Consider the following 27,410-nt stretch of genomic DNA (forward strand, 5'->3'; position numbering starts at 1 on the left):
ATCGGTTTTATTTTGCCAACAAACTAAAATCTTCTCTATGTGTCTGTAGTTAAGCACCAAAATAGTAAAACTCTTGCGTGTTATTGTAAAATTCGGCATGATAATGTATTATCCCCGTCGCGGTCGCACGTAGAGGAAGCACGCAAGGGCGACGGTGACGGAAGAGATGGCAGCATTCAGCTCGCTGGAGATGTGAAGGCGAACGCGATTTTTGATCGTTTTGCATAGAATACGAAATCTCAGGCGGAGGTCGCGATGGAAGCCGCTGCAGCGAGCCGCGCGCGGACACTTCCTCGCGCCACGGCCTCCACACCTGCGCGCGGGCACTGCGCGATAGGCACCGCATAGCAACCAAGGTCGACATCGGTCATTGGAGTTACGATAAAAACAATACACGTTTCATTTTAATGTTATGCTATTTGAACAATAACTCACACATTCAGCAATGAATATCCGTATTTATCGATATTAACGCGTTCTACGTTGAAGGTGTGATCACCGGCGCCGACGAGCTCCAACACGGCTCGAGGACATTGCGGTTGCAATTGAAGGGGAGCAACAGGCACTGGAGGGACGCAGTGACTTCGGCAATCTCACTGGTATTACGAAAGGCACGTTTTGTGAGTCGCCTCAGTAAATTTGATCCGTGTAATGTTTTTGTTTACGTGCCGCCGTACACAAGTTGCACATTACGATACTGATCGGTTGTAACGTATGCGATATTATCACACACCGGCGCGGTGACGCGATCTGCATCCGCGATGCCTTCCAGACAACCTCTAGCTAAGTGCTCGTGTAGCCACACAGCGCCGGGTACTAACGCGCCGCGCCTCGTCCACGATCCACGCTAACGGCTATGAATATTACAACAAAGTACGGCGCAAACTGAATATTATACCTGTATCTAAACATAATACAATTAAAACAGGCCGATGTATAGATAATTATAGATATAGATGTATACATGTTGAATAAAAACTAAAATGTGGTGACTTTATTAGAGCAAAAGAAGCCAAAACAACAGTTTTTACAATTATTGTCTGTTTGTATGTTGGTATATGCATCACGCAAAAACTAATGAATGGAAGCGAATACAGTTTTAACCGACGTTTTTGCTTAAGTTCGAACTTAAAATATAGATCTCAAACCGGCTAGTTTTACACGTTAAAAAGTTATAATTTGTCCGCATTTTTGTCCGTCAATATGCTGGCACAACAGCAAAGTGAATATTTCAGAGAGTGTTCATCGCATCAGAGCATACTCGTACACGATTAGCTGCGGCGCTACAACATGACTCCACCGCGCCTTCACGCGATGCACTACTTACGCACTGAAACTGTAAGTGAAACGGATCTCGGCGGAAAGTCGGCGCACTTTCGCGACAGTGTGCGAAAGTGCCATGTTCTGCGCGGTGTGTTCATATTATTGTTGTAGGCGCGACACGTTACATATAAACAGGTCGAGTGACTAAACCTTTTGTCCTTCGGCAGAAGCGTGTCGTATGTGTGTAACACTGTGGTTCTGTGTCGCTTGTACTGCGCATGCACGAGTTTGATTCAACAGTTATTCATCGAGAACCTGTGGTCGCCATCTTGGAGTTGACATCGCGGTACAGTCGGCACCACAAGTGCCGGCTCGCCTCGTTTTCATGTTCATTTGTTTAGTTAATTGTGCCCGCGGGTATAATATGTTGTATGTATATCCGTAGACAGTATATTACGACATGCATGCAATATGTCGCGTGGCATAATGTCGACTCTAGGACGAATGAATTTATAAAGTTCAGTAACGACATTAGAAGTTCGCGCGCTCGCAATGTTTATGTCGGCGGTAGAAGGTAAGTGCGCGAGTGTACTCGTCCCCCCCCCCCCCCCCGCCGCCGCGCCGCGCTAGTGTCGCACGTGTGCGCGCGGTCACGTGTAGGTGTGCGGCGCGGGCGGGTGACGTCACGGCTTGTTTACAAATATACGCGCAGCTGTGCCGCCGCGCCGCGCATGCCCAGTGCCCGCTACTCACTGCACACGCCGCCGCGCGTCCACACCGCGCCGAGGCACGGAGCGCCCGCGCCTGCCACGACCACTTCACAACGCTCCGTCCTCAACTCGAAACAACAACCCCGGGACCCACCAGCGACAACTGAGCCCGCTCGACTCAGCAGCTAGCTTTGCTTAGCTATGATTTCTCTAGCACTCAGGCTGAGCGGTGGTTATCACTCACGAAAAGATTCTCTTTGGTCATGTTTGATACGACAATAAAAGACCCTCTTCACTGCTGCGCCGTGTTTAGTGTTTACTACGAATGCCTATTGTCACAAACATGAAACAATACTAACGTATGATGACGTCACGCGGCGCGCGGCGCGGCGGGTCGCTTTTACTATAACAATACTGTGGACCGGACACACTAAGGTAACATAATATATGGATAGATGGATGGACCTTAACAATTGGCCAACGAAAAAGTGAGACGCGAACAGTATGTGAATCTCACTGACACAGGGTAAGCAGATGGGTAGGTAATGTTCTGAATAAAACTAACATTACCTACCAACTATATGCATGCCCTGTGCAGGCTACAGGCGAAACTGACAATCTGGCCGTATCTATCAATAAATCTATGGAAAATGTATACATGCCGTAGAACTGGAGTCACCTGCGCGAGGCACCGCGTCGGCAGCATCGCTGTGCGGGACGAGGTGACGCGACTGTCATGCTTGAGCAGCTCTTAACAGGCAGATCATTCTGTATAGACCATGAACTATCTTTATGAATCCAAACAAGAAATAACTAACAAGTTCTTAAACTCTTCTCAGGCCACACATTACACGAGACCGTAGATTCTTGAGTAAGTTTCGTAAAATGTCGAACCTAATTCATAACACATGACATACTGACGTTGCTCCTGTGTTCACAAAACCGTGGGGAATTTAATCGATGTGAATACAGGTAATATTTATTTGGTTTACACACGGGCATGTTAATGTAACATTCATAGTTCACTTAATTTATTGTATTATACAATTAGACACAATACAAATAAATTAAAGTATAATGCGTTTCGATCGTGGAACATAATGAGTCCATTGAGGCGATGGTCGGCGCCGCCGCGGTTCATTAGAGCACACAACAGCGCGGCCACAGCGGCGGCCGTGACCGCGCGCGGCTGGCTGTTTCGCCGAAGCGCTCCCCGCACAGCCCCGCGCGGGCTCCACGTGTCCCGAACAGCCTCGCCAGCAGCCACTGCCAACCTTCACCGAGTTTCGCAACGGCGACGATGATGCGTCACCGCTGGGAGCGTTACCGGCTGACGAACTGCGATTCGCTCGCCCCCGCGCCCCTCGCACACACCGGCTGATTATGAATTATCGACAAGGTACGGGCACAGTTATCCAAGGACGACAACTCGCTGCCCGTTAGAAGGTAGGTTCAGGTTCTTATCTAGCGGGAGACGATCATTCATACAGTCTACGCGAAATAAGTTTGTAAGAAAAGTAAAGTATGAAACGCGTCGAGTCATCAAGCAGATGCCGGTGTTGTAGTTTCGCACAGAGGTCGCGCCATCGGTGCGTGAATTCAAGTTTACAGAAGTTATTGTGAGTGGTGACGCGAGCGCACATACCGACCCACGGCACAATCGATACGAGCTGCATTATGTATACAGTGGCGACGGATTTGAGCGCCTATTATCTCTCCACCGTGAGGGTTACACAAGTTGATAGTAAGAACTATATCGGGTGATTTTTATACGAGCATATACGATTTGTAAAAGGCTACCTAAGTGCACACCGCCGTCCATAAAGGGGGAATTGCGGTTACGATGTCTACCGATACCAATTGTGGAGATCGTCAAGAGATGCAACCTACCGTGTGAATACACTACAAGATGAACAGTCGATCCGAACAGTTGCCTCCTGGTGGGCACTACAGGCCTGCACTGCAGCCGGCGCTGGTGGCTGTATCCTCGGCCCGCGCGCGTGTGAACAGACGAACACGAGCGCGCGACCTCGTAACACTTGCGCGCGCTGCCGGCACACGCACCCCCACACGGCACATACAGATAGCCTATACCTCAACACTATCGATATTATGTGCCTGAATGTGACAAACAAGCGATTTAACCAGAGTAGTCTTTGGATATCGCTTTGAGTAGGGGTGTCTAAGGGAAGACGCTGTTTCGACTACAATCAAACCGTAATCTAAGGTAAAGTGAGTTGCCTCGTAATTGATAATATTTTAGAGGTTCTTTATAACATCAAGTCCAGAATGTTCTCAAGACGACTCAACAAGCGGTGCGGGGGCTTGTCTGCAGTCGACACAGAGCGTTTAATCAGATAGCGCCGGCCGCGAGGTCGCCGATTGGCGGACAGACCTCCGCCCGCGAGAAGCAGCGGAGTGCGCACAAGGACGCGCGAATTATCCGACACGCGCGATATAACACGACCGCGCTGAACCTAGTCGCACGGTGTCCGAATACAGATATCACTTATGTTTATTTATAAACATATTTTGTAGATTAGAATTTGGAACAGAATCTATTTCCAAGATACACGTCAATTGTTTACAGTATATTTGGGTTTGACAAGGAATTAATTAACTTTCTTTTACGCAGTTTGTGTGTCACTATCCTTAGGTGTTGGTCACGCGCAGTACCGTGGATCGGAGCAGTTCTGCACTTTCCGCAACTCGAAGTGAAATTTGGCGCGTGGGTGTGGTGACGCCTTTGTTTTGTACCAGTTGCACAAAACGGAAGCCACGCTGCAATAATTTCTCTTTACAGATTTTTAATGATATCACCTATCAGCAGCTTTTATTAAACCATCCCAATCTCAATCTTCAATCCGATTCCGAGAATGAACCAATCAAAATAACTCATTTGTAGGCATGCCAAAAAAAAAGCTTTGTTCTTATTAGTACATTTTTGAGATAAATTTAAAAAAGCGATGAGGTCTTTTAGTACAATCCCGCATACTCTGAAAGGCCTACGCGTGGGCGCTGCGCGCTCTCCGTTCAAAGGTCGCGTGCTCGTGGCGGAGTTGCGCCGTACAGCAAATTTCCTCGTGTAGCAACAATAATTACGGAGCTGCGTGCGTTTCGCCAGCGCCTGGCGCCTCTCGAGAGTGCTGCACTGCACAACCGCAGTTATCGTGCTGTTTCAATAATAATTATAACTCGTCCTCCTGTCGTAGCTAGCTTTTCCTCAATACTATTGATAGATATGGCGGTGTCTTCTAGCGGCCTTCGATACGTACGTAACCGTAACTTCCCACGTCAAGGCTTAGTGTGGTGCCCCGACCCCTAACGTGGGCACAGTCTGCGCCGTCCCCAGAGGCGGCCGATGACGGATGCGTGCGCGGCACACGCGCCGACTTTACTAATACAATTACATTATGGCAAGCATGAGTCGAGTTCAAATCCCGCGCGGGGACCTCTAATAGCTTTAATTCGTCATCCCCCCTCGGGGCGCAGCGCTCGGGAACACATCACCGACTGCAGCCACATTCAGGGCCATTTATTTATTTTATTTTATTTATTTATTTATTTATAGAAACGCCAACAGTATACATATTACTTACTCACTAATTACAATTTCTTATATCTTATGACAGAGTTGTCATAACACAATATATTATTATCTGATATGTACACCCATAATAGGCATTTACAACATTCTCCACAGCAAGAGGATATTTCGACAATATTTACATGACAGAATATTTCGTTTATTTTAAGAAAACCACGTTTTCGTTAACAAAAGGGAAGGTAGTGCTAGAGTAGCGTTGCAAATCCCTGCGTAGATGTAAATAAAACATTAATAATTTGTTTGTTTGTTTATTCATTTGTTCTGTTCAATGGATGAAACGGCTAGGATATGGACTATTTCGCAATATCATGTAATACGCGTCACGACTTATGTTTATGGATCCATGGCTGATAAGTTTTTTAAGTTATACGGCTGATAAATAGGGCCGGGAAAGGAATTAATAGTGAGCGAGACTTTGTATTCCATTTTAGCGTCACCAATCATTTAACAAACAACAAAGCTACCACACAATGAAATTGTATATCACCTCCGCAGTGTACGCACACTATAATGTGAGGCGTGTACCTACATACATGCGTGTCACCGCGAGTGGTAGATGAGTAATGTTTGCTCGTAGGCTAGTAACGCAGTTTCCTGCTACTTGCTTTATATTTAGTCCCAGAGAACGCTGGCGTTGAACGTTACCAGATAACGACATGTCGAGGAAAATATAATGTATCATCAACTTGAAGACAGTTGAGGAACACTCGTGTTATTTGCTTCCCTGTGGTAAATGCCCCGTCATAACCTTATACACAAAGCACAAAGAGACTTGAGGGCGATGAGCACGCTGTAGTGTCGTGCGATACTTTGTAATGCTCAACTAGAACTTTATCAATTAATATGACGAACGCTATTAAAGCCGGCGGTGTTGTGCACGCCGTGCGCGGCGCGGCGGTCACACACCACGGCTGATAACTGCGTTGTCGTTACTAGTTACTGCGCACATTCTTTGTGTCCACACTCGCGGGCACTACAATGCGGCTCCGATATCCACTCGGTAAACATTTGTGTATAAACACGTCGTGTTGTTGCGGTGAACAGATCTACGAATCAAAACTCATCAGCCGACAACGTCGACAAATAATCTACTTTGTATATTAATTGCTGATAAACATTTCCATACTTGATTGTGGACGCTTTTTACAACCAATCAATCCTCTTTTTATATTAAAAAATGTTTTCAAATATTGTTATGCCAGTGCTACCAGTATGTGTGTTCTGTACTAGGACTACACCCTTTAAATTTTTTTTAACTTTGAATTTTTTTTATAGCTTTGGGATCGTTTCGGCCTCGCCGCGCCTTTAGATTGTTTAAAATTTTGTCAAATCGGTATACTCATTAATTACAATAATAAACGCTGCACTATACGTGTACCGCTGTACGTGTAAATGGCTTAAAGTAGGATTTTTGATGATGCATTGATTCAGTGTAGCGAAATGCAAGCTTCTTTGCGACAAATGCCAACGCGCCATAACCCGCTGAGCCGGTCCGTAAAACACGGCACATATCCAAAGGGTAGTTTTAATAATAAGTACTACAACGGAGAATCGTCATAATTACAAAAAAATGTGTCAGCGACAGCGGCGATCTCGTCGCCGTGTAGGGTGACGGGTTGAGGGGTGCCACCGCTCTCTGGAACCGCGCGGTGGTGGCTGCGGCTCCGAGAGTGGTGAGCCGCGATGACGTGACCCACATGTCGATGAAGCAACATTGTATTGTAGTGCGTGTGAAATCGTGCGCATGCGCCGCCGCGCCGCGCTGCGACCTTGCGCAGTGCCGCTTCCGCGACACACACACGCTAGCAATGTACCAAAGTGTTTACATGTGCCTGTTATATACAAACAACTCGACAGCATGTCCACGCGCACATGTGTGTAACTCGGATGTGGACATTTTTGACAGCTCCTCCCGTGCCTCAACGAGGAAGTGAAATGTCACTAGCAAACATTGCGCCTTTCCAATTTACATGAGGTTAGGATTAACCTAACAGCGAGTAGACACAACCGCTCAATATTGGTAGAGGAACTGGGAATTACGTTGCTAAACTGAAATTGGTTTTTTATTTTGTTTTAGAGATTTACAAGCCCGTTGACACCAGGCCGTTCGGCAGCCGCACGCATGATGCCTCATATATTTTAGGGTCAAAGCGAGACCGACTGTCTCTCTGAGGGCATGTGCGAGAGCATGCACGTGTCTGCCGGCCTGCGTGGCATTGCGTGGCGCATGATGTAACCCGAGGCAGTGCGTCGCGCCCGCCGGCCTGTGACCGCGCGGCTCACACCACGCCCAGTGCACCCGCCAGGCGTGTACTCTGCGATTATTGCACACAGCTCGGTGCGCAGTGCGATGCTGCAATAAACCGGCGCTACGCCGAGACCACGTCTGTATCCTCTAGGGACAGGCGCAATTACTGCACCCACTTGCAGCCGCGTTCACTTCCCTTTCGTGATACGGAACGAGACTATTTCCATATCGACAATTTACGAGTGTTTCTCTTGCTTAAAATATTGAAATAACCTAGGACGTTACCCAAAGTTACGTAGGTACGAATTCAATAGACTGTGAGACAATTGACTAAGAGTTGTTACCTAATTAGGCTAAGCCCCGCTCAGGTGTCGACACAGTGCGAACACTAGTGTCGCGTGCGTCCGCGGTGCGGCGGCGCGCGGTGCTCTACACTTTCGCCGGACAGATGAAAGTGATCGAGCGGAGCGGAACCGCCGTCGTCGTGTAACTAATGGCGCTGACTGCTGGACAAGTGCTCGAGAACGCGTCGGAGTCGCTGTCGAGTGTCGCGGCGCCCGTGCCGACTCACTGCGGCACGAAACATCACACAACACACAATAGAAACATGCGTGCGTACGCCATAATATTATATTTGAACATGAACACGCACGCCCTGTCACAGAACATTCAATGGCACTACGTACATGCGCGATCTATGATAATATCATGACGCACACAATCAAATCGCACTGGGACACAAACTATATGGTTGTGAAAATGGGAACTGGCAATACATTTTAAACAAAAACATTATTCCTTACGATCAAATTATAACGGCTACATTGAATCTGATGATAAAGTCTCAAAAAGGTACAGACAAATGTATGGGCAGGTCAATAGGAGCAGGTAGACAACACACGAACCTCCGCCGTGTACCTGGCGGTGGAAACACAGACAAGGTGTCGGCCCTGCAGCGATCCGCAAATATTGGAGGCGCGGGCGTTACGACTCGACGTAAAATATCCAATAGGTATCTACGTCAATAGCTATTTTGTTTCACATTTTTTATACCATTTTCCAAGACCTCTCTAACTTTCTATTTGATTCATTATGCTATGGGTAATTCCCGCCAGTATTGCCATGAACCAAGTGATGTACGGAACTCATAAGTATTATGTGTGTAGTAGAGCGCGTGGGCGGTGTTGTGTCGGGCTGATATCCTTGGCGCTATTGTAGGTAGCGGTTGCTTCGTCTATTGTGAGTACTAAGAACAGTCGCCCTTCGGCGTGATTCTGCGCGGCGGTACAAGGCGCATCCTGCCTCTCGCTCTGACGCAGCGTGTCAGACAGCGACGCGAGATTCCCAAACTCGCTTTTTGTTCATCAGGTACGGCGGAGTTTTTGTCCGCCACGAGATTTTGTGGTTTTCAGGTCAAAATATAATTGTAAGCAATGGTTAACTCTATGTCTACGACTATAGGGTTCGTTTTGGCAGCGCGCAATGTGAACGCGTGTTGAAGTGAGGTACGGCAGCGGAGCGCTCAAAAGTCTTACGTACTGTGTATACAGATTGCGCTAACACGAAGTAACCCCACGGCGCGGCGTATCGACAAATCAATGTATAAGAATATCGTTAAAACATAGAAACAACACACAAAAACAGGCAGTGTTCGATATCACAGTACAGGCAATTCATCTTGTTTGATGTGATGTGAGACCGTCTCCCCGCGCCGTTCTCTACGCCTCCTAATGTTGAAAAACTTCAGCTACTACGGCGCTCGTGATAACGGCAGTGCGGTCAATATTATAAAAAAATAGCTTGAAATTAGAAAGAAGTAGTTGGATCAATTTACACCTATAAAAAGCCTTAACCCCGGAAATGGTAGCGTCGCATGTGTCATGTCGCAGTGGCGTCCTGGCGGGCGGCGGCTGGCGCGGCGCCAGCGGCCGCCGCACAAAGGAATAGCGCCCGGCTCCTGCTCCGAGGATTACATTAATCAGCACTGTAGGAAGCGCACAAGGTCGCCAGGAAACGTACCCACCGACCTTGACCGACCGGGAAGGGGGGAGGTCGTGCGGGGCGGGGGAGACGAAGGATCAAAGATTGAGCGAGATGTTAACGATGTCAACATACACATACTTGATACATGTGTGACTTATCAGAATGGATTTTGCAATCCCTATACGTGATGTTCTAGGAAGCCGAGCCAAGTGACAACATCAATTCCATTTCTGGCATTATAGTCGACTATGGAGATACAAAATGAATCAGTTGGTAACCAAGAGAAGTGGTACGTCCAATCTACGTGTATTTACATTAATTATTATAAATATAAATTATTTATTGCCACGCTTAAAATAATGATCTTCATCGTAAAAAACGTGCGTAACTAGAGCTTTATTTAAATAAATTGTGAAGACTACGCGGGTACACCTGTGGCAATAGGACATGATAAGTTTGATCTCATCGAGACGAGTGCAACGTGTTCCTACAGGAAGAAGGCTAGTGATGTCGCTGACAGCCAGACGGGCCATCGATCTGCGCGTCCAAGCCGTGGGCGTCTCGCGCCGGCCTCCCGCACCACCGCCTCGAGGGTTGGTAGGCGTCCCGAAAGTCGGGTACGTTTGTTTGGCTTATCTGTACTTTACACTGGAAGGCAAATATACTGCAGTCCTAATATATTTTGATCAACTTTAAATGCTGTGTCTCTCGGTTGATGGAATTATACCGACGCGGAATGTGCATCCGGCCGACCCGGCGTCGCGACTCGCCTGAACGAGCCACTGGTTCGGGTTTCTCAACAAATAAACGAACATGTTGAATTAGGTATGCGACCTGTCCTGATTGTCTAAGTTGTTAACTTAAAATGTACGTAAAAATACATTGGTAGAATTTTTATAACTCAAATGCGCTGTTAATCCGGGTTTCCGTTGTTCAAGCGCTGTCGGTGCTGACCGCACCGCGCAGCGCCGCCGCGCCTCGCGTGCTCCGTGCCAAGCGTCCGTGACTCACCGCCTCGATACCAAATATCTGTACTTGATGCACGTTGCGGTGTGAAATCAGCGTCGGCCGGTGTATTGTTACGCGGCAGTTCCCGCGGGAGTCGGGAGGCGCATCGCACATGTCGAATGAGACCCGGCAGGTGGTGCTCCAGGCCCGGATGTTTACATAGGACGGTTATTTTATTGGGAAACAAACAGATACGTCGTGACAATAACGTGTAGCAAATAGATTTCTTAATGGAAGAGAACACCGCACCCTATCATCTAAGGTGATGGTGAAATCAAGAAGCACATCGCGCTGTTGCAAGTAAAACGAGATATTGATAAGAGAAGTTATCTATTGCGTCTCTAGTACTGGTCTCACGAAACGTGACAGCAAGAACTCAAATTGACGCATTACATAACGAGTCGGAAAGCTGCCTGTCCGAGCTCAAAAGAAAACTATCTACTGCGTTACTCTAAAGCTATGTGATTGCTAATTGTTAGTCGCTCTTCGGTTGTTCACGCTCCGCGTCAGTATATTGTCTGGTCGGTGGCGAGCGCGTTCGGTGCGTTGAACCCTCGGTTCACTACCTGAGCGGTGAGCTCGCGCGCACTCGCCCCGCACCCGACGCGTCTGCGAGAGGGACTCGCCGAGTGCTGCCAACATTATAATACCGCTATACAAACTCAGAGCGTTTGTTTCAGCACCGTATATGTTGTTTTTTTGTCCAGACTCGGCAGTCTATCCGATCCAGATATAATGAACGAAAGGAGATGTGCTGTTGCTGAGTTGCTCTGGCTTCGTGTATCCTAGCAGCGCCGTAGTGCAACTTGTCCGTGAGAGCCTCTACGGCAGGTTTTTCAGTATACACAGTGGTCAGTAAATCATTGGCCAGGCGAGTAACTTGTTCATTACATCAGTTTGTGGGTTAAATAAGAGGAAATCGTCATCAGAAGGAACCAGTTTTTAGATATTGCAAGTATAATTTACGCGTGTGTAGTTTTAACATAGCAAAGTGACATTTACCTACCCACGTGTGTTCACCACGAGATGTCGCTGACCTTTTCCGGCACAATGTCACCATTCACACACCAGTACCGGGCGAGTTACTGGTCTCCTAGCAACTGTGCCGTTGCAGCCAATCGTTAGCTAAAGCGATCAGATATTATATGCCAAAGCCCCGGTTTAAGCCCGTTCGGCCGGCTTTGACCGACGGGCATAAAAAACGGCGCGCCATAATTTATAACTCGACCGGTCTAATTTGTCCGGACAAGCGAACATAACGGCCGAGTCGGGCTTTACGAACGACCAGTACCTTGATACTTTATCAACCCAATGTGTTACTCGGCACTTCCCTGACATCACGTGAGGCAGTGAGCTGAAGTGAATCACGCTCCACTAATTACAGACAATATATTGTTATCGCTTCACTGATCTAGTGGCAGCGCGTGTGGCCCGTGAACTTGGCAAGATCCTGGACTCGATTGTCCAGGATGAAAACGTGCCTGAAACGGCCACAATCCCGCCTCCAGCTATCACATAACAATGCGGTTTGCGAACAGTTGCCTTTCCAATTGTACTGCACTTGTATACTCAGAGCTGGTGATTAGCGTCGAGAGCGAATGTTGAGTCGCACGAGGGATCTGAGACGTGTACTCGAGAGAGAGCGCGCCCGCGGCAGGACTCCGGAGAGCACTCGCTGCTGTAACTACATTATATAAAAGGGAACGCGCGCTAAGGTAATATTATCGCGCAAAAATGTGATTAGTGTACATTCTATATTGGCAAATTATATTCCACCTTTTCGTATGTGACTGCTTATAATATAATATAATATAATAATATTTATTAGTTACCAAAAGACATACATGAAATAGGTACGATGGATAGTTGCTAACTGCACTAGTTAGTTACTCTAACTGTGTTGCAGTTAACAGCGCCCACCTCCGAAAGGAACATAGTTAAAAATGATTAAGAACAGGAATAATAATTTCAAGCAAATAAATAGTTAAAATAAATAAATTTAAAAGAAGGTAATCGTTACAAAATAAAATATAAAATTAACAATGAAAACTGTGTTGAATGTAAGACTGTGTGTGTTTGTGTGTGTGTGTGTGTGTGTGTGTGTGTGTGTGTGTGAGTGTGTGTGTGTGTGTGAGTATGAGTGTTTACGAAACAAGAAGCTAGTATATTATGTTACTTAAGAGCATCTCTGTATCAGCATAGGTGAGGGTTAATAGCCAATCAAATAGAGCCTTTTTACACTTTCTGTATGGCATAACATATATATTGAGATTTTCATTTACGTCATTATATAGCTTAGAGCTCATAAAGTAAAAATGTTTACTAGCGAAGGTAGTCCTTCTAAACTCAACTTCACAAACCTTGTCCAGTCGGCGTTTCCTAGAGGCGAGGTTAGGATCAAAAATAAGCTGCGTATGCTTGCGTAATATAACACGATAGACGAAAAGCTGACGAATGGATAGGACATGACAATCACGATATAGTTCGAGTGTAGAGGAGCGGGAAGGTTTAAAGGTCATCACCTTCAATAAAGATCTTTGAGCGCGTTCGAGACGGAGCATTATAGTTTTTGGGCAGTTACCCCAGATTGTAATGCAGTAAGTGAGAATCGATTGGGCTAAAGCAAAGTAAACTGACCTTAGAGTAGAACCATCAACAATACCCCGTAATTTCTTGAACACCAACATGAGCTTTCTGATACGTGAAACAACTGAGTCAATCTGGTTCACCCAGGACAGACGGCTATCTACAACTACACCGAGGTATTTTATGCGATCTATACGATTTAAACTAACACAGTCACATGGTTCGGTATTGAGAGAAATGCACTTGTGTTCAATTATGTTGTAGTTAGTAGACGGTTGACAAGATTTTGTCGGTCCAAAAGTAACAAATGCGGTCTTATCAAGGTTAAGAGTAAGAAGGTTGCTAGATAGCCAGCCCATGACCGACCTGAGAGCAAGCTCAGCAGAGGACTTCGCTTCCATCCAACTTTTACCGTGGGCCAGTATAACAGTATCATCCGCATAGGAAATGATTTTACAGTTGTTAAGAGTGAAACTACACAGCTCGTTTACATAAATCAAAAACAAGCTAGGCCCGAGTACACTGCCTGCTTACACCGGTCAACACGATTTTTGAGTCTGGCTCCTGAATATGAAATATTGGTTTCTCCTATGTTACAAATAAATAAAAAAATAACTGTTCCGATCAAAGTTTGCTTTTGTAGAAACTAGAGCAATTTTACTGAGTTTCAAGAAACACATACAAATTATTATACTTTCTCTGTAATTTTATTTAAAATTACGATAAAGAACGATTTTATTGAACATCAAAGTCTTTTGTATACAAGGATTATGACTAATAATAGCAAACAAATAGAAAATAACAAAAAATCATGTTAAAATTTTTTTTTTTTTTAATGGATCTTTTATGTTTGTGTGCGTATTAATCCCCAAATGTAATCTCCCATCATACTCTCGTTGTACTGCCCTTGGTAATGTCGTTCAAAGTCCATCACATCTTGGTAAAAACGTTCTCCCTGCTCCTATGAATAGGCATCCATATTATCTTTAAATTTGTCCAGGTGAGCATGTAGCATATGGAGTTTATGGGACATTCTGCAGCCCATCAATTTAAAACTTTCAAGCATAGTTTCAATGAACTCTTCATAATTGTCGACACTGTGATTTCCAAAAAAACAATTGACTACTGCTTTCAGACGCTTCCAGGATTATTTTTCATGAGCAATACGGAATTTTGTGAAATCATCGCTGCTCAGTATTTGTTTTATTTGTGGTCCAACGAAAAATACCAGTTTTAACTTTAGCTTCAGATAATTTGGGAAAAATCTCTTTAAATATTCAATAGCTTCAGAATTATGATCTAGAGCTTACACAAATTGCTTCATTAGCCCTAACTTTATATGTAACGGTAGCATCAATATTTATTTAGGCTCTACTATTGGTTTCACTTTCACATTATATTTTCCAATTTGAATTTAACACAAGCACCGTGAGGCACCCATTTTTTATCTTGATTCCGTATTTTGAGGTCATAATAAGCCTCATAGGTTTCGCAATGCTTCAAAATCGTTGCCAAAGCAAATTTTTTGCTTCTTACTTTAATAAATTCACCGCAAATAAAACAGAATTAATCAACATCCTGTTTACACTTTCTTGGTGGCATTTTCTAACCAAGTATGACATAAAAGTCGGTTGTTACAACTCAAATATACTTTTTCTTAAATAGTAAAAGACTAGTAAACACTCACTACTGCCGTTCAGACATAATTCACAATTTGCAATTAAAATGATCAAAGTGCTACCGCCTATTGCTCATAAGAATCAATTAAAATCTTCAAAACGTACTTATCAACATAAATCAGACAAAAGCAAACTTTAAGAGTTAAAAATGGATATCCGAGTGTTTTTCGATGTTTGGAATCAGAATTCAAGCATTAGAACAGAAACACAAAAAAATTTTTTTTTTTGTCGACTTGTGTTATGAATGTAGGTAATCAAAAATGTCACACGCGAATAAGCCGAGGCGCTCGCTAGTTCTCCAATATCATATTCCGTACTCCTTAATATTGTATTTATGCCGAAATTCGTAGATGTTTAAATGGTTTGTTAGAAGTAAACGCAAAAACTACTGAATACATTTGAATGGAATCAATGAAACAAGTTTTTATTCAGCAGAAGTGACTATGGGACTACTATATTTTATTTTATTCCAAGAAAAGACTTTCATGCCAGTCTGAACGCGTTGGCAAAATGTAGTCTTTCATAATATTCATTTCTAAGTAAAATATCCAATACGAGGAAACGTTTGTGGCGAGGTCTCTCCTCTCTTCACCACAATGGCGATGTGTCGACCGTTATTGGGAACAGTCTGATAACACTTGAGTATCTATTATGCGAGCAATTAACACAATAGTTCGAGTGACGTCAGTCCCACAGACCGCTAATGAATTAATATTAAAAACTCATTATCATCAACACAGACGCTTCGTCGAATACCAATCAGTGCGGAGTTATTTTAAACTGTCGGTGTGGCGGCGGGCGCGAGGGACGCGAGTGGTGTCGCCACACTTACCGGTTTAAACACTTTAAACATGTCCTGCTTTAGTTCAGGACGCGTACTGTCAACACTTTCATTATAGGTAGTATTGGACCGCGGAAAAACAGGATATTTAATGATTAAATTGATGATACTGATTCGACCGAAAGCGTATACGGGTAGAGGCTGTGGATGGGTGAATTAAATAAACGTGAGCGGGCAAAGCCGCGTTCAGTAAGGCATGAAGCGCTGGCGGCGGATGTAGGCGACCATCCGCCGCGCCGTGAGTGACGCGCTGCTGATTTTTACTCTCTACTCCCGTTTTATAATTCAAATCCATGTATGCCACAGTCCAGGAGGGCATATATTACTGTACATTAACATACATTAAAACAGTCAATGGTCCGCGCGCCCAGGTGTCGCCAACGGTTACCAAACCGGGGGAGCATGAAGGATGGACAAATGATATTCCTTAACCCTCGCGTCGCTTCGTGGGGACGCCCACACTATGGGACATTTAGACCCAACAACTGTTTGATGCTAATCTTTGGGTTATTTGATAGCTTTGGTAGTGAAAGAATTTCGTCAGTTTTAGCACTGCATGGCGATCTGTGCGATTTTGTCTGCAATGCACATAGGACGTGTGGACGCGCGCCAAAGCCTGCACTGAGGAATATACTCGCGAGATGCGCATTGCTATCGAGTAATGGCGCCTGTTTCTACACTGTGCTGTTTGTGTGTGTTTGTGTTGATAACGCGCTAGCGGCGCCCGCCGGCCACACGCACATGTCGACATCTTATCACGAGCCTACACAACTGGGTTACAACGAGGGCTCAGTTCGTGTCCACTACTATCTACTACGGAATATAATATACTGTGTAGCACGAAACCATCGCACACTCGGTGATGAATCCGCCAATAGCTAAAGTAGTTCGATCCGTTTCGTGTTTCAGAAACGGCCGATGTATGTATGATGTTTTCAGAGAAGATAGTTTGGTTTTTGACACGATTTTAATCATCGCAAGAAGCAGCGGAGTCACTTTAAATTACCAGAATAAAAACAAATATCATCCCCACACCGTAACGAAGTAAACACTATCTAATATTTACGCATCGGACACGGGGCGGGCTGATAATGTGCCGACTCGGAACTGGAAGTAACACCGCACGTCGCTACACAGTCTGCGGATTTCCCTACTACAATATGTACAGGGCTGCCGTCCGTCCTAGTTCCAGTTTTGCCCCAGTTAAAAGGGGCGGAGGCGGTCGCCAACACTTCAAAATGATAGCGAGTGAAACTATCATTTTATCAAGCTCAAATTCCTGTCTCGAACAACTTATAGGTGTTTTTCTAAGCATAACGTTTTAAGTGCTCGCCCTGGAGATCCACGAAATGCTGAAGACTTCATTGAATTTAGAATAATTGTTTTTTACTAGATCAATGAAACTACATGTAGCGAGGTGGAACAAGCCGAGTGAGATCGCGGGCTGGTGCGATGCGAAAGTAAAACGCGAGCGTTGGAAAGCGTCGTCGCTGCGTCCGCCGCGCCGCGCCGTGCCGTGCCGAGAGCGGCTGCGAGCAGACACGCCTCCTGCCACACGTGGCCGCTGACACCCCCATCCGCGCTACCAACTCTCAGCGGACACTCCAGAAAGTGGCAAGCAGATGTGTGAATGGTAGAGATGCGTTATAATTTGCCGTTTGAAAATAGCGCAAGAACTCTATATGGACCAGAGTTGTTGCTGCAGTCTTACAGAAGATCAAGATGGTCATATAATTACTGCGTTAAGATGAGCAATAATACTGAACGCCTACACGTTAATCTTCGTTCCAGTGGCGACATGTTCGTGATTAACGAAGGACCTATCTTGAACGGCATTGATCGCTTGCCGGTGAATGCTTCCCGTGTTCATTTCGCAGTAAACGTCAAAAGTAACATTGTATTCTGTATACAAAGACGCGGCTTCTAGGTTTGAGTGTGGAACGAGTGCCAAGAGATTCTTAGTGATGCTAAATAAATAGTACAGTACCATAGAGACGACGTTGGCCACTACAGAAAACATATTCCGCACTCATGACGCGGCCTGCACTCCTAGTCCCTGCACCTTGTCGTTTCAGGAGTTCGAGTAGTAAACAACTTACAGATTTGGGTATCTACACAGCAGATATGGTATGTAATAAAGTTTATTAAACGGGCACGGTAAAACGCACTACCTTTGATAGAGAATACACTGACGAGAGATTATTATATCTGGCCAGTCGATACGATTACGCAGGCCTGTTTGAATCGTTTTAAGGTAGAAATAATTACGAACTGATAGCAAACTCTGTCAAGGCACAGTTTGAGCGCGCCTCGCAGTATCTCATGTCCGCGCCGCGCCGTTTGGATACTCGCACGATGTACTGCCTGACCGTGATGCACTACTTATAATTTTATCACAGTAAATAAATACATCCAACAGTAATTCAAGGGCCTGGCTCCTCACTAAGATATATCTAGTGTTTTTTATAATAAGAACTATAATCGACTTTTGGTCCTACAATACCCAGACTTGTGTGGGTCACACAAATATTTCTTTATTTGAGCTGGCTCGTTTAGAATATACATATATCTTATAGGTTAAACCTCACCTCATCGATGGAGGTAAAAAGCCATATTATGATTATTGCTTGTGCATCTGTTAAAAGGTAGCCGCATATACTGCAAGGTTCAAGCTGTGCTAAATAGAAATAATTTCATAATATTTTCTATGGAATGTATGTGAATGAGCAATTCTCATAACTGTGCCAAGTTTAATGCCAAGGTGACACACAGACTGGCTTGTGTCAGTATGTGCCAGCATTGTTTGTAACAAATGCTACAGCAAACTAACAATAGTTAGTTAGCAAACTAACAATAGTTAGTTTGCTGCAGCATAGACCAACTTCAAACCACCAATGGTTTGAAGTTGGTCAGAACACCCATTCTAGAATCTGCATCACGGCACAGTCTGTTGTAACTATGGTATTATTACTATTTGTGACTAACTTCACACCATCCATGACAAAGCAACTGTACAGCGACTAATACCTTCCAATAAAATTATAATAAAGACTTCCAACAATTACGCACATATTGGTCTCAAACTAATCAAGTATGATGGGTATCGGATACTATAAGAGACATTTGCTGTGAAAATACAGATAGTATTAGTGTTAGTTAGATTCATTGTAATTGTGGCCCGTGGTCTCACAGCTGGATGTCCACTGGCCAAGTCAGATGTTAAATGTTGACATTAATGTTACCTAAAATTGCTATATGGGTCAACAATAGACACTTCACCCACACATAATGATGAATGTAGCTGTTTGAGAGTTGTCAAGATGATGCCATCATCACTACAGGATATGTAATGTGATTATTTTGTGTTTTCATCAATAATAATGCAGTGAACCTAAAGAGACAGTAATTATGTGGGAAATAAACTACGCTTTGTAGCAAGTTTTTTAGGCAAATCAAAAAGTTTATATATCATGTTATACTTAATATAATTAGTGTGAACATTGGCTAAGGAACATGATATTATGTTTTTCCTGATGGCATAATCCAAAACAGCCATCATTAAACAACAGACAGAACCTTGACTTGCTGTGTTTTAATCTTTTTACAGATTTAAAATAAATTATACAAATTAATTAATTATTTATCAGCAACAAGTTTTGTAATAAATATTATAATAAATTGAATATTCAAGGATTTAGAATGTTGATATATCTGAAATGTGCCATTTCTGGTACTTAATTGTTTTAAATAATTAACACATAATTTGTTATCAATATTAACAGGTGACTAAAACTACCAAAAGGCAATTAGGTCGAATTTAATATCCAAAAGTAAATCAGTGTGTTGGCGTGCGTGTAAACCTGATGTCACGTGGTGTTTTTACCAAGATGTAAAGATCGTTGAAATGATCGCGTTTATAAAGTTTTTCATTTCAACCTCGAGTGCGGTGTGTGCGTGCGAGCGAGCATGTGACGTGAGTACGTGCGTGTCAAGTGTCAAGCGTGCAGTAGTCACTAGGCAGTAGGTACCTGTAGTTCTGCTCGTAGTCCCAGTAGTCCTTGTAGCGCGGGTGCCAGCGCGGGCCGCCGCGCGAGTACGGCCTCCGAGAGCCCCCTTGGCTCATGCCCGCTGCGCCATGCCACCCCTCGGTATCGATCCGCGCACTAGCGCGCCTTACACCACGCCCGCACGCTACCACTCTCACAATATCACCACTTCACTACACTGCACTGCTACACTCACGAGACGAGTCGCGAAAATACAATTTGCAGGACCCTAGCGGAGCCCTATGCTCTTGTTTTGGAATGTACTGCAAGTGCGTGAAGTTCGTACGTTCCGTCTCGCAAGCACGCCAACGTCACGGTCCACGCCCTCTGGCGGAAAGCAAAGTACTATATTTAAATATGACCGCGAACACCTCGCATTTTTTCTTCTTATTTAATTACCACTTAGTGAGTCATCGAAAACCAATATATTTCTTTCATTGGATGTGGTTTAATTATTGCACACGTTACCTAAGCCGATTTCACTCTCAAACGCAGTGAGAAATAAGACTCCGTGATTATTGATTTTATATTATAAATTTACATATACAATCGCAATATGTGTTTAAAATCGTCCAAGAAAGAGCACAGGAGCACAAAATAACCGAGAACAACGACAGGGCGTGTTATCGCGCACTTAAAATGGTTCGTCACCGTTCACATAATTAATGTGAATCAGACTGGGTAATCTCGTTCTGTCGTCACGCACTGTCGCACAGCTACACCGCAAAAATTAAATACAGGCACTGTCTTTCACTTCTTTTATATAAAATAAATCCTTAAAACACAGAAAACCAAAGGAAAAGTTAATAAAAATGTAAGATAACGTAACGCTATGCGCCCAGTCCGGACGACCGATACGTAAGCCTCATAATCATAAAAAAAAGTTTACACAACTCGTCCCGTTGACATTCTTAGCGCTTGCAGCCGCTTCAACATGTACTCGATCCAGTAACAGTTTACCACGGACAAAATTTCTAAAGCTCTGTAGCGCTGTTTTTGTGAAAAGCAACGCTATTGTTATTATAATGCAGCCAACATGACGCACGCAGAGCAGTGTGAAGTAAGTCGCAAAGGGGTTGCTCCATCTCTTTCCAACCAAGGAGGACAACAGAGACAAGGCCATTTGTTTGCTTTGAACTGAGAATTTTGATTTTTTTAATTTTTGTCGTACGGTGGCGCTTCCCACAACTCCCATGATACTATTTTTATGATGACACAACGCGGAGGCCTACTTTCACTTAATTTCGTCTCATTTAGCAATAAAAGTCGAATACGAAACGAAACTACCGTTACAGGGGCCATAAGTTACATAAACGACCGTATCTATTTTGTTTGCTAATGCAGCGAGCGACGCATGCAAAGCATGTGCATACAGATGAGCACGTAGCTGTGACAAAATAAACAAAAAGCCAATGACATTTTACAAATAGACGCGTCATACCCTAACAAAATTGCACATAAAAACAGCGGAGTATTTACTATAGTCACAGCCCTAGCGGCTCGTATCGATACGGCCCGAGCGAGCCCGAGTGGTTCCGAATGGGCCCGAGCGTCGGCCGCCCCGGCGCCATGACAGTCGAATGAAATGCATTTATTAGTTTAAAAAATAAGTTAAATAGTGTATACTTATTACTAACGTATGAAATGAAACGTTTTTCATTCACAGTTGGAGTATAATTTGTACATCGTCTAAAAACACAGGAAGGCATTTTATTTATAAAAATACAAGAAGTTAGTAAGCCGACTAGCCGCGACAGTGGTTGGAGGTTGACTAAGTGAATGTCGGGCAGTTACCTTACTTTCGTCTTGCCAGTATTGAGCTCGGACAACGTATCTATGTAATAAAAACATCTTAGCAAAAAGCTACCATTATATATTAATTCTTTGTGGCAGTGGTAGCCCTTTGAGTACGGTGTAGGCACAAGGGGGCGTTGTGAGAACGACGGCGGGCCGCGGGCGTCACTTTGCAGCTCACGCATGGGAAAGCACTTAGTTCTTTTCATTGAACTTTCAAGGTTGCTGATTCATAGTATGCAGGCATACAGATAGACACGTCACAGCCTCATTAATAATATGTTATTCATTACCCTATTTCAAACAGTTTTGTAAGATCGGTCTATCACTGTACCGAAAGAGGACCAGATAAACTTTATCGCTATGGTCTATTGTTTTCACATATTACCTACCTAGCTAATAGCTGCACTGCTAGCGTATTATTTGAATCAGTAATGTAGTATTTATTTTTCGTGGCAGAGATGTATTGCGGTAGACATAAGTAATACAATTTTTATGAATTCCAATATTAAGCAGGCAACTCGAAAATACAATAAAGTATTGTATCGTAGTGAGTATGCCCTCTCGACGAGGGGTAGACCCCATCGCTATACGGATTTCTCTATGTCATAGCTATTCTTCGCTTATAAGATAGGGTGGTGTAATGAAGGCGGTAGGTCAATAAAACGACTGCGGGTGAAGAAGGAGCGATATATTAATATTATTATGTAGAGCGGTGTGGATGTGGCCCTCACAGGTTGTAGTCCTTCGGGTCGTACAGCTCCGACATCAGCCGATACATGTACGACGGAGAGCTGCCGCCGCTGGGAACAAAAGTTAAACTATTCACAAATACAGTAATTCCTCCATGCTGCTTTATGTATAGCCGTAATATTTACTTAGATGCCTTAAAAATATATATCCCTGTCTTGTATATTCTTGTTTTAATCGACTGGACAGTTACCACCACAAACAGGTAAAAAACCAGTGAACAACCTGGTACATGTCTCTGGCGAGTGGTGACTACACTGAAAAATCGCGTCTCTACGATCACAATATGATATTCAAACTCCACATCCACAGTATTCACTATCAATCACATTTATAGTGTAAGAACAAAAACAAGATAAAATATTTAATTTATGAGTGGTTAAGTGTGACGCGGGTGTGTCCACGTGTGATGGTGGCGGTGGTACGCACAGGTTGGTGATGAAGAGCGTGGTGTGGTCGGGCGGCACGAAGTCGTACCGCGGCGCCAGCACGCGCGCCTCCTCTCGCTCACAGAACCTGCACACAAAATAATATACAGCACGTTGTCTCCTTTTAGACATCGCTTTCGAACAATTTTTTATATTTCCAATTTATATAGAAGTATGCTCGCATGTTTATTACCAACACTACTAGTACACAGTAGCACTATGAACACAGAATTTTATTTTTTAATACAAAGCTCTTCGCGTCATAGCTACATAATCTATGTGTGATGCGATAGTGTTTACACACTCGGTTAACGGCAGGAATGTATACATTGGTGGTGTATACATTCTGAGTGTCGTTGCGTCGCGTGCGAGAGACGTGTCACCGGTAGAGGTGTAGTAGCTAGCGCTTACTCGTAGGGCAGCGCCTGGTGCGAGGCGTGCGGGATGCCGCGCGGCGTGTGCTCGCCGGTGTGCAGCGGCGACAGCAGGTACAGCGGACACAGCGACAGCACCTGCACACACACACATGTGACAAATAATAACAAATTAAAAATTGTAATTTTTTTAAATTGTGTACTAATGTTCTCCCAGCCTCTAAACACCGAGCAAGTGAATATTATGTTGTATATTATGATAAAATTATATATTGATAATTTGTTACTTTATAATGAACATGTTTAATATTACGTTAATTCACATTTCCACATAACATTTGGATAAGTACATCAATTGTTCTGCAACACATTGTGTAGATCCAGCAGTATGTTTAGTGCACCGGCGTGCTAATGGGGACTCACGGGCACGTTGTGGTACTTGGCGGCGGAGGTGACGGCGAGCAGCCCCGCCTCGCCGAGCGCCGCGCCGCCGCCCAGCGCCGCGCTCACGCTCACCACCACCTGCACACACCAAACACATTTGTAACATGTATACACTCATATTATACAAGAGCAGACTGCGCGATTATTAGAGGAACATCAATGGATAATGGTACATGACGAGGTGTACATATACGAGTTATGCCCGCTTCGCTTTGACAATTACATATTTGATTAGAATGTGAATACACAAACATCTGTTCGTACAATTTGTTAAAAATAATTTTCTATAAATTATTATAAATATTCTTTATTGGTCGTATTGTTTACGGAAACTTGTAAACAGTTTATAATCGGTTATGCAACAATACTGTTAAATATGAGTGACATTATAGTGATATGTTGTTACTACTGTAGAGAGCATGTGCAGGGTGGTTACCTTGTTGACGCGCGACATGACGGCGTACACGGCGGCCGTGGGGATCACCGTGACCGGCACTCCCGCCGCCGCCAGCCGGCTCGCCATCGCGTGACTCTGGAACGCACAGCACGTCACCATTAATAAGTTATTAAAGCATCACTAGACTCACATATCATGTTCATTATCATCATATAAATGAGCAATGGCGAAACTTGCTGTAGAGTATGTAAAAGCTTATGGCAAATAAATTTTACGAGAACCCTCCTCACATTAGAAATCTGTACCTACATTTATTTTTTCGCATTTTCTATTGTCCCAAAGTAGAAAACAAAATTAAATTGTACACAATTTTAGGGGCATCGTGGCATTTTGCCCGTCACGCTACCCTATTGTTACATGTCTGAGAGTGAGCCATATCGCCACAGGAGGTGTTGTGTAGTGACCTCGTGCACGTCGGTGGACTCGGCGAGCAGCAGCGTGTACTTGTCGTGCGCGGCGAGGCGCAGGAACCGCTCGAGCAGCGCCGCGCCCGCCGCGCCGCCGCCGCGCGCCAGCACCAGCTCCGCGCGCACGTGCGCACGCGCCTGCGCACACACGCTCGACACCGTCGACTCCAGCTCCGCGCGCAGCTACACACAACACAGTATAGTCAGGCTAAATATAATTACAACAGAGCTGATATGGACATTTATACTACCCTATTAGTTCATTATAATTTAAATGGATACACCAGTACAATAATATAGATGGTCAGCAATCACTTTATTAGGGATGGTGAAGTTATTATTTGAATCTAAATTCCAAAGACTTCCATTGATACTGTTTAAAGTAACATCAATTGTACATCATTACCATGTACATTATTACATAGTATAAGCACTAAATTTACTAGTGCCTTATAGGAAGGATTAGATTGAGAAACAGCTTCAAAGTCCTATTCTACTGTATTATATCAGTAGACACCTCAGCGATGTGGTCTCGCAGGGGTTCCCGCAGGTCCTGGTGGTCGGGGCCGAAGGTGGCGCGGCGCGACGGAGCCGCCAGCACTAAGCGCTGCAGACTCTCGCCTGCACCCTCACCGTCCTGCAGTAGAATATAAAAATCTAAAATTATATTATGAACAGTAACAAACACACAACTGGCTTGTTTTTTAAAGGTAGTTGTCTAAGGTTTTAAAAATGTACGTAATAAGCTAGTATATCTATTGTCGCTTGTTCCTAACATCAGGACCCCTTTATGCCACACATATTGTGATATTGTCTAGCAAGCACATAAGTTGACATAAGAAATTGGCATACAGAATGCCATTCCTTATTCCACACAAATTTTACGTAAATGACGTATGTTACTAGCGTACACTGTCATAAAAAATAAGGCTCCAGAAATAATCTTGTAGTAACAATATGTCACAATCCAGACTTCAAAATCCTATTTCATTAGTGGATGGTTAAGTGTGAATGTGAGTGTGCACCTGGTTGGCGGCGGCGCGCGCCTCGTCGCGCACGGCGCGCAGCACGCGGCGGACCATGTTGCCCGCCACCAGCTGCAGCGGCAACGCGTCCCGCAGATGCCGCCCCACCGCACGCAGCGTGCCGCTCAGCTCACTACTCATGCATACAATGTACACCATGCACAGAATGTGGGCCGTAAATATTTGCTACTGTTTCAAATCTAATATAATATTATTCCTTTATTTTTTATTCTTTATTCCAGAACATGTCATATTAAAATTCTTCTTAGTACAGCAAACAACTCACCTATCACATTGTATCAATTTGTTTTGTGTATTGTAGATTAACTATTGAAACTTTTAGTTATCAGTAATTAATTGTTGTACTTTGTACAGGTATTGAAATAAAACTAGTTTTCAAAGTTTATTAGTTTTTTATAATTTAATTTTCTCCTGATGTTATGCTTACTATACTGCCTTGATGGTCACAGGTTGGATCCAGGTGTTCATCATATAAAAAGTCAAAGTTATAGTGTCTTTCTACATTTTGCTTTTATATAAAATTTTTTTTTGTTTTTGACAGTCCAGACTACACAGAATGACCCTAGTGTCGACCTCATGACTAAGAAAGCTGCAAAGTTTCGAAACATCGGCAGAAAATGAAAATATAAAATTACTGCAACAAAATCAGAAAACTAATTTTATTACAATGTTGAATATTTGGGTTAAATAAATCATTTGTACAGTTCTTTTGTGACAAATGTACTACATGGTTACAAATAAATTTGAGTACCAAATATGAGATAAATGCGAATAGTTTTTACAAGTACAGACACTGACTGGCTTCAATGTTCACTCACTATGCTGTAGCGTGGGGCGAGTCACTGATTATCTGCTCCAGCAGGGTCACTGTTGCTACAGCTATGTTGTGTGAACCGTCTATCTTCCTGCAATTTATAATAAATTTTCATAAATAAATAAACCTAACAGTTGGCAATCTTCACTTCAGTACTTGTGTAAAACAATGTCACAAAGATATACCACCCAGAGCCTCACCCATCACTCACTATAGTTAAGCCTTGGCCTTTGGCCAAACGTAAACCATTACTCTTATCATTCAGTTAGATATGAAAAATTTATTTTACCCACTATACTATCAATTTCAAATCTCAATAATAATTTTAGTGGTAATTATTATTTATTTTGATAATATTTGTGATCTTGCAGGGCACTTAATAGATTCTTTTTTAAAGAAAGAAAAAGTCCTAATTTATATTTGATGTAAAAACAAAAACATTGTAAACCTAATATGTGTGATGCAATAATTAAAATAAAAAATACTTAACAATATTCTTATGAAAATATCTCAACTTACAGTAAGAAGCTCACATTTTGTTACAACATAATTTAAAAGATATTCCATTTCCACTATTTAATTATTAAATGTGAAAATAAGTACAAGATTACTGCCACGATACTTACCCATTTTTTACGTTAGCCACAAATTTACCTACAGCTTCTAAGAATTTCTCGTCCAATTCCTTAACAGGACTTTCTAATGGAGACATTATTTATTAATTAATCACAGGTTTATTGTAAGAGAACTTTAAAAAAAATATTTTCGTTCATATTACAACAACAACATAACCTATAAAACGTAAAAATGACAACTGGACTAAGTTCCACACGAAACCACAAGGTTGTTGAGCATAAGAGATGTTACTCCCAAAGATAAATGTTACATTTAATGCTGTAGGTTAGTGTCAGTAATTTCAGGACTA

At 43.5% G+C, this 27,410-nt stretch overlaps 1 protein-coding gene across 1 annotated transcript in view; it reads right to left on the bottom strand.

Moving 5' to 3' along the window:
- The window catches only part of LOC115452644, a 49,349-nt gene extending 21,989 nt beyond the window's left edge, over nucleotides 1–27,360 (bottom strand). The window contains exons 1-11 of the mRNA XM_037443046.1: nucleotides 27,112–27,360; nucleotides 26,490–26,576; nucleotides 25,651–25,783; nucleotides 25,143–25,262; nucleotides 24,623–24,808; nucleotides 24,198–24,293; nucleotides 23,741–23,839; nucleotides 23,355–23,455; nucleotides 22,945–23,031; nucleotides 22,500–22,568; nucleotides 19,954–20,142 (exon numbers count right to left, since the gene is read on the bottom strand). Coding sequence (XP_037298943.1) covers nucleotides 19,954–20,142; nucleotides 22,500–22,568; nucleotides 22,945–23,031; nucleotides 23,355–23,455; nucleotides 23,741–23,839; nucleotides 24,198–24,293; nucleotides 24,623–24,808; nucleotides 25,143–25,262; nucleotides 25,651–25,783; nucleotides 26,490–26,576; nucleotides 27,112–27,197 — 1,253 coding nt within the window. The 5' untranslated portion in view covers nucleotides 27,198–27,360. The remainder of the gene's footprint in view (nucleotides 1–19,953; nucleotides 20,143–22,499; nucleotides 22,569–22,944; nucleotides 23,032–23,354; nucleotides 23,456–23,740; nucleotides 23,840–24,197; nucleotides 24,294–24,622; nucleotides 24,809–25,142; nucleotides 25,263–25,650; nucleotides 25,784–26,489; nucleotides 26,577–27,111) is intronic.
- Nucleotides 27,361–27,410: the final 50 nt, after the last annotated feature.

Source organism: Manduca sexta, chromosome 26 (genome assembly GCF_014839805.1).
Source record: "Manduca sexta isolate Smith_Timp_Sample1 chromosome 26, JHU_Msex_v1.0, whole genome shotgun sequence".
Lineage (NCBI taxonomy): Eukaryota > Metazoa > Arthropoda > Insecta > Lepidoptera > Sphingidae > Manduca > Manduca sexta.